The sequence below is a fragment of the Octodon degus genome, unplaced genomic scaffold (genome assembly GCF_000260255.1).
Source record: "Octodon degus isolate 3935 unplaced genomic scaffold, OctDeg1.0 scaffold00130, whole genome shotgun sequence".
Taxonomy (NCBI): Eukaryota; Metazoa; Chordata; class Mammalia; order Rodentia; family Octodontidae; genus Octodon; species Octodon degus.
This window is the reverse complement of record NW_004524706.1, coordinates 2,622,766-2,634,309: the sequence shown is the minus strand read 5'-3', so window position 1 is coordinate 2,634,309 and position 11,544 is coordinate 2,622,766. Positions and strand designations below refer to the sequence as shown.

Below are 11,544 nucleotides of genomic sequence, written 5' to 3'. Positions count from 1 at the left end.
CGCGAGACGCCGCGCCCCGCCCGTCGCGCCCTCCTGGGAGGCGAGGCCCGGCGGCAGCGGCGGCACCGGGGAGGAAACGCGGCCGCGGGGCGGGTTCTCGGCGGGGCGGCCCGCGGCCATGGCGTTCGTGCTCGTCGCGCTGCGCGTCCTGCTGGGCGGCTTTTTCGCACTCACCGGGGCGGCCAAGCTCTGCCAGCTCTCGGCTCCGGAGACCGAGCAGATGGTGAGCGGGACATCGGGCCGGGCGGGGGACCGCGAGTGCTCAGGCGCAGGCCAGACGGCTGCGGGGCTGGCGGGCCGCGCAGGGCCTTCCGAGGCGGGAGGAGCTGGCCCCGGTGGCCCCAGGCCAATTAGATTGCGGGGAAGGCTGGCTGCCTCTGGGGGAGGAGCCTGCCGTGGGAGAGTAGCCCAGGGCGCCCCACCTGTTTGCTCCTGAGGGCTTGGACGTTGTCTAGCAGAACTTTATAGGGGATTTCATTTGGCGGGAAGAGTGCTCTGCTGAGGGCCGTGCAGCTGGTCTGGAAGTAGGCCCAAACCGGAGCCAACTCAGAATTCAGAGTCCTCCCAGGAAGCCAGGGAGAGAAGCATGGAAGTCCTGGCCAGCCCCCTTATTTGGTTCCAGAAGGGGGCAAGGTTTCCCTGTCCACCAATCCGTCCAGTTCCCCGAAGAAGCCAGGCTTACTTTGTTGTTCTTATGGGGAACCGGACCTTAACATCCTGTAACACTGATCCAAGTCTTTTCCACTGAGCTGCATTCCCAGCGTTTATTTACATTTTAGACAGGGTCTCACTAAGCCGGCTAGGCTGGGCTCAAACTTGCCATCCTCCTTCCTCTGCTTCCCAGAGTGCTTAGAGTACAGGCTTTGCCATGAGGGGTAGCTCCAAAAGGGAGTTCCCAGGCCTGGGACGGCAAGATGACAGAGCTCTCCCTTTCCACAGGTATGGCTGTTCCCTCTTGTGTATATGGCAGTACCTGGCTAGAGCCAGAGGGCTTAGTTTCTTCCTTCCAGGGTTGAGTAGGACAGATAGTACTAGGGTGCAGAGTAGGTAGCCCTGAGGGTCAGGGTGTATTTGTCATTTGACCCAGGGCAAAATGAATCCTTTGAACAGCAAGATAAGTCACTTTGAGCCCTTTTCACCACCCTTATATCTGCTGTAGTGAGATGTAGAATGCCACACTGGAGGCTGAAGGTAAAATCTATTCAATGAGTTCCTCTGCTCCACCTTCATACATTCCGTGCTGAGCAGACTGAATAGATACCAGGCTCAAAGGAAGGCTCTACGGCATTCATAAGGGAAGGCCCAGGTCTCATTCCCTCTAAGTGGGATTTGGCCTGAGTTGTCATCTACTGGTAGGTCTGATGAGGAAGTCATGCTGTCTCAACACCACCCGCAGCCCTTCTCAGTGGAGCATAGCTTGTTCCCTGATTCCAGTGCTCAGTCCCATAGGGATCCTCTCCTCTCTTGGGCCTGATGTACAATATCAGTGGCTTTTCTGGGGGAATCCAGGGGACAGATATTCAGCACCACTGTGGGGCCCCTGGGCAGTGCATCCTTGGCCAGTGTGGCTGACAGGTATTCCTTGCCACCCCTAGAAAGCCCTGTTCCTGCAGTTTACTGAAGTGTTTCCCTTGAAGATATTCGGCTACCAGCCTGATCCCATGAACTACCAAACAGCTGTGGGCTGGCTGGAGCTGCTGGCCGGGTTGCTGCTGGCTGTGGGCCCACGGATGCTACAAGAGATCAGTAACTTGTTCTTGACCCTGCTCATGATGGGTAAGGGGGTCAGCTGGCCTGGGGAAATGGTCTCCTGGGAGAAGATGCTTTAGCTGTTTCACCTTACTGCTGTCACCTTTTCTCTCTGGGAACAGGAATAATTCCTGCTCTGTTTTGATTTCTATTCTTCAGACCAGAACAGGCATTTCTGCAACTAAACATACTACCACACTGGCACACATCAAATATCCTTTCTCCTTTATCACTTATATAGCTGTGCAGTATTTTATTGTGAGGATGTATTGTAACCTCATAGCCCCTACTCTTTCTTCTACCTGCCCACTCCTGAAATGAGAGATGGAGCAGCAGCTGCCACTTCTGTGCCTTGTAGGTGGGAGGAGAGAGCAGCCAACTGGGGCCCTTGAACAAGAAGGCAGAGGGCTTCCCTAGAGGGGCCCCTCCTAAAGCTCTGCCCAGGAGCTGCTTATGTGCAAAGACAGCTGACATTTCAGTGGCCAGTCATTTGCAGGCTTCTGGCCAGTGTCACCATTGTTGTCACTACTTACCACCCTGTCTCCCTCAAGCATTCTTACCCATTTCTTGAACTTTCTTCATTTTCAGATCTTTGCCACACTTCTATCACCAATCTCGGGGCCACTTTCCCTCCAGTTAGATGTAGAACTAAAACAGGAAAAGAATCAAGGAGAACTTTTTTCCCAAATCCCCATCTTCCCACCGTAGTTTGGTTGGATCATTTTTCTTTCTTGCCCGCTGCTAGGGCCTATCTTAGTTCAGGAAGCTTCTGATTCTTGGTCCTGCTTTCTCTGTAAGCTCAGGATGAGTACAGCTGGTGTGGGATGGGCGGTAGTTCTGTGTATAACCAGAGGCTTGGGCTGGCGTGGGTCAGCCCAGGCTGCGACTCTTGAGTCACTGGATCTCTGTGGTGATCCTGCTGAGGCTCACGGGCCTCACTTTCCATTCCAGTAGCTATCTTCACTTTGGCATCTCTGAAAGAGTCCCTGAGCACCTTCATTCCAGCCATCACCTGCCTGGGGTTTCTGCTGCTGCTGGATATCTGGCAGGCCTTAGCCCACACTAAAAAGGTGCACAGATACCACAGGAAGAAGGTTCCACATGTCTTCAAGAAGGCCTGGGAGCAGAGAGCCTCTTCACATCAGCTGTAACAGCAGGAACATACAGAGCCTCCCACCTGACTACCACTATGTCCTTAGTTGTCCAGGGTTGAAAAAATTATCTGGCCTACCTGGTCCTGATTTCTGTCTGTAGCTATGTTACTCTGTTTTGGAGGTATATGTTATACATATTAATAATCCTCATGTCATGTGAAAATGGAAAATAAGTAGGAAAAATCTGAATCACTCAAAATTCAAATGCCCCAAAATAACCATGTTTCATGCCTTGGTGTAACTATACCTCTCAACCTTTCCTATGCTTTTTTTTCAGTTTCTATTGGTTTATTGAAATCCTATGCTTTTGTATAGAAACATATTTTTAAATGAAAATGAGATGATATATTCTACTTTATTATCTACTTTTTAAAGGCTGTTACTCTGCCACTGTGTCTTATTTTATTGTTAATGGCTATATAGCATTCCATCTTAAGGGTATATGTTGTATTCACTCTCATAGGAAGATTTGGGTTGTCTCCAATTTTCTATAATTATAAACCTCACAAAAATCACCTTTGCATACATATTGTATTTGCCTTCCCTAGAAATGAAGAGGCTGATTCAAAGGGCATGCACATGGGGCTGAGGAGATGGCTCAGTAGAATAAGTGCCTCCCTGGCAAGCACAAGGGCCTAAGTTCAATCCCTGGTTCTGAGAAAAAAAAAAAACAAAAAAAGGCATGCACATTTTTAAGATTGTGTGTGTGTGTGTGTGTGTGTGTGTGTGTGTGTGTGTGTGGAACTGGGGATTGAACTCAGGCCCTTGCGCTTGCCAGGGAAGCGCTTATTCCACTGAGCCATCTCCCCAGCCCTGTTTTTAAGATTATTAACCAGTCAGGATTATCACCTTGAAGAAGGAAGGAAGAGTCAGTAATCCAACCACTACTGGCTATCAGATAAACTCCTATATCCATGCCCACTTGCTACATGACTCTCTTCCTCATTTGGTCCTGGATTTAATCAATTTTACGTCAGCAATTGTGCTTGTAGTCTTATTGGCTGACCATAGTTTTGTCCCACATCATGTGCTAATAACCATGTTTTCCACCTTTCCTAGGGATTTTTACAGAGTAGATTCATGTGGTGAGGATCTACCTGCCTCACCTCATGGAACTACTCAATTCAAAAATTTGAAGGCAGTGTTTAAATATCTGCTTCTGCCTATACCTTTCTGACCCATGTGAGGGATTCCTTCCTGTTTCTTTATATCTCTCATAGTTTACTAAACTAACAAAGGCAGGCACTGAGTCATCTCACAGGAACTGAAATCACCAGTTTACAATGGTGAGGTGCGGCGCTCAATCCAGTGCCCCTTGACTTCTACACAGACGGGAGGGACAGCCAGCTCTGTGGGATGCTGAATGACACAGAGTGCTGAGGGCCTGAGAGGCTCTGAGAGGCCCTTGGCGATCAGAAGGGTGTGTGCAGCAGTTCTCAAAGGAAAGCTGACAACAAAGTTAGGGCACTGTCTTATTTTTCTCTTGATGCTGAGACCAGGTATTCAACACCCAAAGTTAAAGGGGGAGAGGTTAGCTGGTTCCAAAGTAGGGTGGCTCAGCAGAGGAGCAACAGTTGATGGCAGTGGAAGACAGCAAAGGCAACACCTAGAGGAAAGTAGAGGAAGCCTTTTTCTGTGTAGCACTGACCCCTTCAATCCGAGCATCATACCACGAATCAACCACAAATTCTAGTTTAGCTGTCTCTGAAAACAAGTCACCCATGACCCCTTGAGGCTTGTGGGAGGGACATCCAGGCATAAACCGTAACAGCGCCTACCGCCATGTCATCAACTGTCTTGACCGTAGTCCAGTGGAGTTCTTTGGGGAAGCACTGTACCTCCTACAAGAGAAAAGAATAAGGAAAAAAGTTCATTCATTTGTGCAAGTATAGAGCCACCAGCCTATCAATCCTTCAGGGTGGGGACGATAGCTTTGGAGAGTCCACAGATGTAAGAGATACCTATATGTATATGATACAATGACAGTTCCTACTCTGTCCCTAATGGTGAACTTCTGATACCTCACCAGCAGGCTAATGAGGCTACTACCCAAGTATACAACTGCTAAACTACATCTTTATCCCTGTTATGTTTTGGGTTTTTGGCAGTACCAGGGATTGAACTCAGGACTGTGCGCTTGACAGTTGTTGACACTTAGTGGCTTTTTCCTTGTATCTGAAACCACAGTGGTACAATCAGTCTGCCTAGTAGAAGGATGGATCAATACTGTGCAAGTGCACATGGTGTGGTCAGAATAAGGAGATTTTTCTCAAGTTCAGAGATAGTTTAGTTTCAGTTTCAGCAGGCTAATGAGGCTAATTAATAAACACATTAAGGGCCATCCTTTTGACTTTCTGTTCTGCTGCTTTCAGTTCATTGGCTATCCTTCTAGAGTTGCAAAATAGCTGCAGCAGCGCCAGACAGCATATTTGCACATGACATCCAAAGATGAAAAGATAGGAAAGTTCCTAGAAGAGCCTAAATTTTCCTTCCTATCTCACTGGCCAGAATGGTGTCACATTTCCATTCCTAAACGGATCACTGGTGAGGCAGGAGCGGGTGGATGGGAAGGATGACAATTATCTGCCACTTCCTGGGTCTCTCTATGCCGGCAGTTAAACCCCAGGGCTACTACCCAAGTATATGACTGCTAAACTACATCTTTATCCCTGTTATGTTTTGGGTTTTTGGTGGTACCAAGGATTGAACTCAGGACTGTGCGCTTGCCAGGCTGGTGCTTATTATACTGAGCTATTTCCCTGGCTCCCAGCCCTGTTATGTTTTGAGATAAGGTCTTTGTGTCGCCCCTACTGAGCTTGAACTTGTGATCCTCCTGCTGCAGCCTTCTTGCTGAGGTTGCAAATGTGCACCACTGAGCTAGTACTTCATAAGTTTTATGGCTCATAACAATAAATACTCCAAAGCCTGGAACCTAGTAGATGCTCAATAAAGTCTTTAATTAAATATCAATTTGGTCTACTGTTGTAGGCAGCTGAATTAAATAGAAATATTATAGGCAGTCAGACAGGGCCAGGCCCTCAAGGAGACAGCACTGAAGACAATATACCTTGCTACTGTGAGGTAGATGGATCCTCCTGCTGTGGGCCAAACCTAAAGACCAAAAACTGAACAAATGCTCACCTCCCTAAAGATAAGCATCCAGGATTGATTATCACCTTGAGGAAGCCGGGAAGAGTCACTAATCTAACCACCACTGGCTATCAGATAAACTCCTGTATCCATGCCCACTTGCTACATAACTCTCTTCCCCATTTGGTCCTGGATGTAATCAATTTTACCTCAGCAATTATGCTTATAGTCTATTGACTATAGTTTTGTTCCATGTCATGTGCGAATACCATGTTTCCCACCTTTTCTAGGGATTTTTACAGAATAGATCTATGGGAGGATCAACCTGCCTCACCTCATGGATCTACTCTATAAAAATCCCTAGAAAAGGCAGATTCCTGGGCAACCCACTCAGGTCCCCTTGCATCCTTCTCTTGGACAGAAGCTTTCTTTCCCTCAATAAATAGATTCTGCTGTTGACCTCCATTGTTCCTAAAATTCGTTCTTTGGTTTTAGAGAACATGAACTTGGCCCAGGTACCTTTCAGGTCAGGAGTTTCATTCCCCCATATTACTCCCAATGAGGATATAGATCTGGAAAGCTTTATCACCTGTGTGTCAAAACTGAGTCTGAAGGTAAGGGCTGATTGAGCCTAGAACCCACACTTCCCATTGTACCAGCCACGACACCTGGGATGACCTGTTCACTGTGATTGTTTTGTTTGTTTGTTTGTTTTTGTTTTGTTTTTTGGTTTTTGTTTTTTTTTTTTTTGGCAGAACTGGGGATTGAACTCAGATCCTTGCGTTTGCCAGTCAAGCGCTTATTCTACTGAGCCATCTCCCCGGCCCTTGTTCACTGTGATTAAACCTTCCCTGCTTTCCAGAATTGCCCCTCTGCATGAAAATGTTGAAGCTCGTGAACACAGAGCCTGGAGGCCCAGAGATCATGGCCTCACTTTCTCCACTTCTTCCAGGCTGCCATAGCAGCCTATCTCCAGCCAGGACTTTGAGTAAACTCTCTCACAGTTGGCAAGGGATTGAGGGCACCTGCTTGCCAAGGCTTGGCCTGTGGGTGGATGAGCCACAATCAGCTCTCCAGTCTTGGCTGGAGGGCTGGCCCAGCAACTGTGGGACAGGCAAAGTGTTGGAGGAATGAGCTGGCCACCTGGTGTTCACAGCTGTAGGAGCACCTTGAGCCTCTGCTAAACCTCCTCGGTAGCCCAAGGGAAAGCCAGACCTCAGATAATATGTCCTCCCAATTCACAGCCCAAGTCTAGGCCAGCTCAGCACAATGACATTCAACTGCCTGGTCTCCTTGATCTCTATCTGCCTCCCTGTGCAGAAGGCCCTCCTGCCCTACATGACTTTCCATGGGGACCTGGCTGCACCCACAAACCCAGCTCACAGATGCCACCTCCAGCTGTTGGACCCATCCTTCAGGTCATGTCCTGGGGATTAACTTGGAGTTCCTGGGATATGCAGCTGGGAGGGATGATGTCCTGCCTCAACACCTTAAAGCCAGGACCTCAGAACCCCAGAGAGCTCTTGCACCTAGAATAAGAGCTAAATTGAATAATTGTAGGGGGATGGAGGGTGGTTCTGGGTGAGATTGTTGGGGGCTAGAGCCAAGGTGGACAGAGCTGAGGAAGGAGAAGAAAATATACTCACTCAATCCTGCAGAAGGCCAGAGCCTGAGAGGCTCAGTGGCCAAAGTCCAGATTTCGGTGTTAGAAGGACTGAGTTTTAGAACATCCTGGAAATATGTTTAAGTGTCCAAAATAGAGCCAGCACATTGAATTATGCACTTCTCCTTAGGTAGAGGGTAGGATTGCCCAGATGTTCTTGTGTTGTTTTGCTTGCTTGGGGTGTCTGTCTCCAACACTGTATGTGTTCCTGTGTGGGTGCACACATTTATCTGTTTTCAGCAAAGGGAAGAGACTTAACGGTTATGAAGTATCTCCCCAGTGTCAGCCACAGGGCCCAGAGTTTTACTTATGTTTTCTCATAATCCTCCTGACAACAATATGAGGTAGATATTTTCATCTGTTTTGTAGCAGTGAAGTCAGCTTCAGTGAGGCTGAGTAACTCACCCAAGGTCACATGGAAAATAAATGCGTATCTCCAGAGAGGCTGCCAGATTCCCGGGCCTGCGTTCTTTTTGCTTTGCTGTCCAGAATTCTCAGTCTGACCTAGGACTTCGTTGTAAAGTAAGAGGAAACAGCCTGGAAGGCTTGAGAGCTGTGAAACCTTTTCAGTGCTGCCAAGGGTGTTGTAGGCAAATCTTGGGGCACTTTCCCAGGAGACCTTCACCAAGGCAAGCCCAAAGTCACAATGCATGAGTCTGTCTTTGGTTCCTGCATTGCAAGGCCATTCCTATGTCTATGCCTCACTCCCCCATCTCTGATACGGGTGGCACGGGGAGGGCGCTGGGACTTCGTCTGGAAAGCCCTCTCTTTATATTCCGGCTTGATTTCTCTGGAACTCCTTGTTGGTTCAGCCCTGTGTGGGTTTACTTCACATTTCACACATCTTCCAAACTTCATCAGTGGAGGCTGCACACCCGTCCTCCTAGTCACCAAAACTGGAAAACTCTATGCTGCCTGGCATTGCTTTTTCTTTACTTCCCACAGCTTTTTGTGTCCCGCTTCCCATGGTACTGCCGGGCACTGAGCTGCTGGGCAGCCCTGGGTGGCATTGGGGTTGCACAGCCTCCTTGAGGGCCCTGGTCTCCCTGCCCGCTGTACTCTGCTTTCACTTTCCCAAGGGGATTTGGGGATCAAAAAGCTCATTGGAAGAACCTAAGCTTCCAATCCCATCCTAGCAGAATAGCTGTTTGTAGCAAAGAGAGAACATTCTTTGTAACCCTGTCGAATATAAATACTAGCCCACTGTCTTTTAAACCTGATGGAATAACATCTTTTTTTTTTTTTTTTCAGAACTAGGGATTGAACTCAGGCCCTTTCACTTGCCAGGCAAGTGCTTATTCAACTGAGCTATCTCCCCGGCCCCTGGGATAACATCTTAATGCAACTACAAGGGTCTGCCTGAGGTGACTGCTGCTTGCCTCCGCTTCATCCTCTACCATCCCTGCCTCCCCTCTGGCTCAGTCACCTTCTCAGCCCAGGGACATGCCTGATTCTCACCCTTCCAGCCTTTGTAGCTGACTTGGCCAGGAATGATCTCCCTTCTCTCCATTGCTGCGTTAATTCTTCCTGATTCTCACGTCCTCAAAAGTAACTCGCATAAGGAAGTCTTTCTTGGCTACCAGTGCAGACAGGAACGTGCTCACGCAGGGCTGCATCAGCTCTGATCCCTCCTTCATAGCGCTTTGCACAATTGTAATCAAGCCATTAATTGGGCGATACAGATTTCTTTTCTCTTTTGTCAAAAGATATTTATAATGATCCATAACAAATTACCATTCTCGTAGTTCCAGAAAAGTTGAACATTGACAACTGTATGTTCATTTAATTTAACCTAATAAATTCCATGCTTTTCCTTGCTCACTGCAATAGCTCCTGTACTTGGTAGTGTGAGATCTCAGAGCATCAAACGAAGGAACAAAATATCATTAATTTTATGCTCTAACATACTCAGACAACTTGGGCTCTAGTAAAATTTCTTCAAGTGTTTCCAAGATTTTCTAAGCTCGTCCCACGTCGGTACATTCCTGACCCAGCCATGATGCTAGTTTCCTTCTGCTGTTGGTGGCAATTTGTGACGCTGCTGTGCTAAGACTCAGTGGTCACCAAACTGGAGATCTATGCTGCTATTAGCTGGGACAGACACTAGCTAGACTTGCTGCCTTCAGCTCCAGCTGATCCGAGGCTTTCACAGGGTGCAAATCCCTGCTTTCTAGGCTGGCCAGATAGCTCAGCAGACCAAAGCACCTGCTTAGGCAGGTTTGGGATGGGGGTTCGATCCTCAGCATGCCAAGCCAGCCCCATCCCCAGGGGACACTGAGTGGCCATTGAGACTGGGTGTGGTGGCGCACACCTGTAATCCCAGTGCTTGGGAGGCTGAAAACAGGAGGATCACTATGAGTCCGATCTGTGTAGTGAGACCTTGTAGACCCTGTACTAAATACTTAAAAAAAAAAAAAAAATCCCTGCTTTCTCCCCTCTTCTGCTTGGACCAATCAGCAATCCAGTTCTAATGGAAGAAGGGAACTACTCTCCCCAGCCAGGCTCCTGGGGGCCCCACAGCAAGACGGCGGGAGTCTCAAGGTATTAGAACTTAGAATGTTGGCAGCAAGTTCACGCTGCTGAGTCCGGTCAGGAAGGGCCCATCAGTCAGCCACTATGCCTCGCCGACCTTCAGGCCCATTCCCTGAGTTTGCCTTCTGGTGATAAATTGGGTAGATTTCTGCTTTTCTTGTTGACAAATTACTTCTCTTTGGTCCCCTTTTCCGTCCTTAACTTTTCTTATGTGTTTTAAAAGTAATATATGTTCATGAAAGTAAACGTAAAACGAAAAGAAAAATGTAAAATAAAAAGTAAAAGTCCCCCAGTGGCAGCCACTGTTCAGTTTCTTGTATGTGTGTTTATTTCCAGATATTTTCTATTCCAGTACAAATTCATGGAGAATCAATTTTTGTCAAAAGCCTACAAATGGGATAGCTTGAAAAGGCTCTTCTACAACTTGTTTTCCTTTTTGAATTTATCTTGTATACCTTTCCACAGCGGTACGCGTAGTTCTACCTCATTCATTTTATGAAACATAAGACCTGTATTACTCAGTTGGCTCTCTATTAAAAAGTATTTGTTTCATTATTTTATTGTTATAAACGACACTGCAATAACTGTTCCTGTTCACAAATCTTTGCATATTGTATGTAAAATAAATTGTAAAAATTCATATAATTGTAAAATAAATATCTAAAATAAAGTATATAAAAAAATTCCTGGCAATGAAATTTCTGTGCTAAAGAACATGGGCTGCTTTACCTTGGTCTTAACCATCCAGCAGAAAAGTATGAAGACGAAATTATAAGAAATAAAGCCATGCTGTTAAGTTGAGCTGTGGGGGACTCAGGTCAATAATTTCTGACATTGCCAGTTAAACAGAAGACCCAATGCCATTATGGGCTACTGGACTCTTTTAGAATATTTTGCTGAGTTTACACACCTATAATATTCAATAACGGAACTTAGGAAAAATGGGGCATGCAGATGAATGTCCATTTTGTATCTGTGTATTCAAAGTGGTTGGGATAGATATATAGTTACATTCTCTTAATGAATAGAGGGATTTATTCTAATGGTGTTTGTAAATAGGATCACAAGTCCACATCTTGTACAGCAATTAACCACTAAGAAGAATATATGCAGTGTATTATTTGTTGAAAAATAAAAATAAAATAAAATAAAATAAATAAAAAATAAAAAAAATAAAGAACATGGGTATGTGCTTCAGTCATTTATGCTATCTCCAGATTGCTTCCAGGAAGTACTATACAAGTTACATACTCACCAAGAGTATGTCATGTTTTACCATTCCTTCATTGGCCCTGGGTATTAGCACCTACCTTCTTTTACTTTACTTTATTTTATGGGCTGGCCAAATAGCTCAGT

At 46.6% G+C, this 11,544-nt stretch overlaps 1 protein-coding gene across 1 annotated transcript; it reads left to right on the top strand.

Moving 5' to 3' along the window:
* Window positions 1-69: 69 nt before the first annotated feature.
* Tmem35b (transmembrane protein 35B) lies at window positions 70-3,163 on the top strand. Its single transcript, XM_004641083.2, has 3 exons — window positions 70-223; window positions 1,596-1,776; window positions 2,701-3,163. Exons 1-3 carry the CDS (start codon window positions 119-121, stop codon window positions 2,898-2,900), a joined length of 486 nt encoding a protein of 161 aa, XP_004641140.1. The 5' UTR covers window positions 70-118; the 3' UTR covers window positions 2,901-3,163.
* Window positions 3,164-11,544: the final 8,381 nt, after the last annotated feature.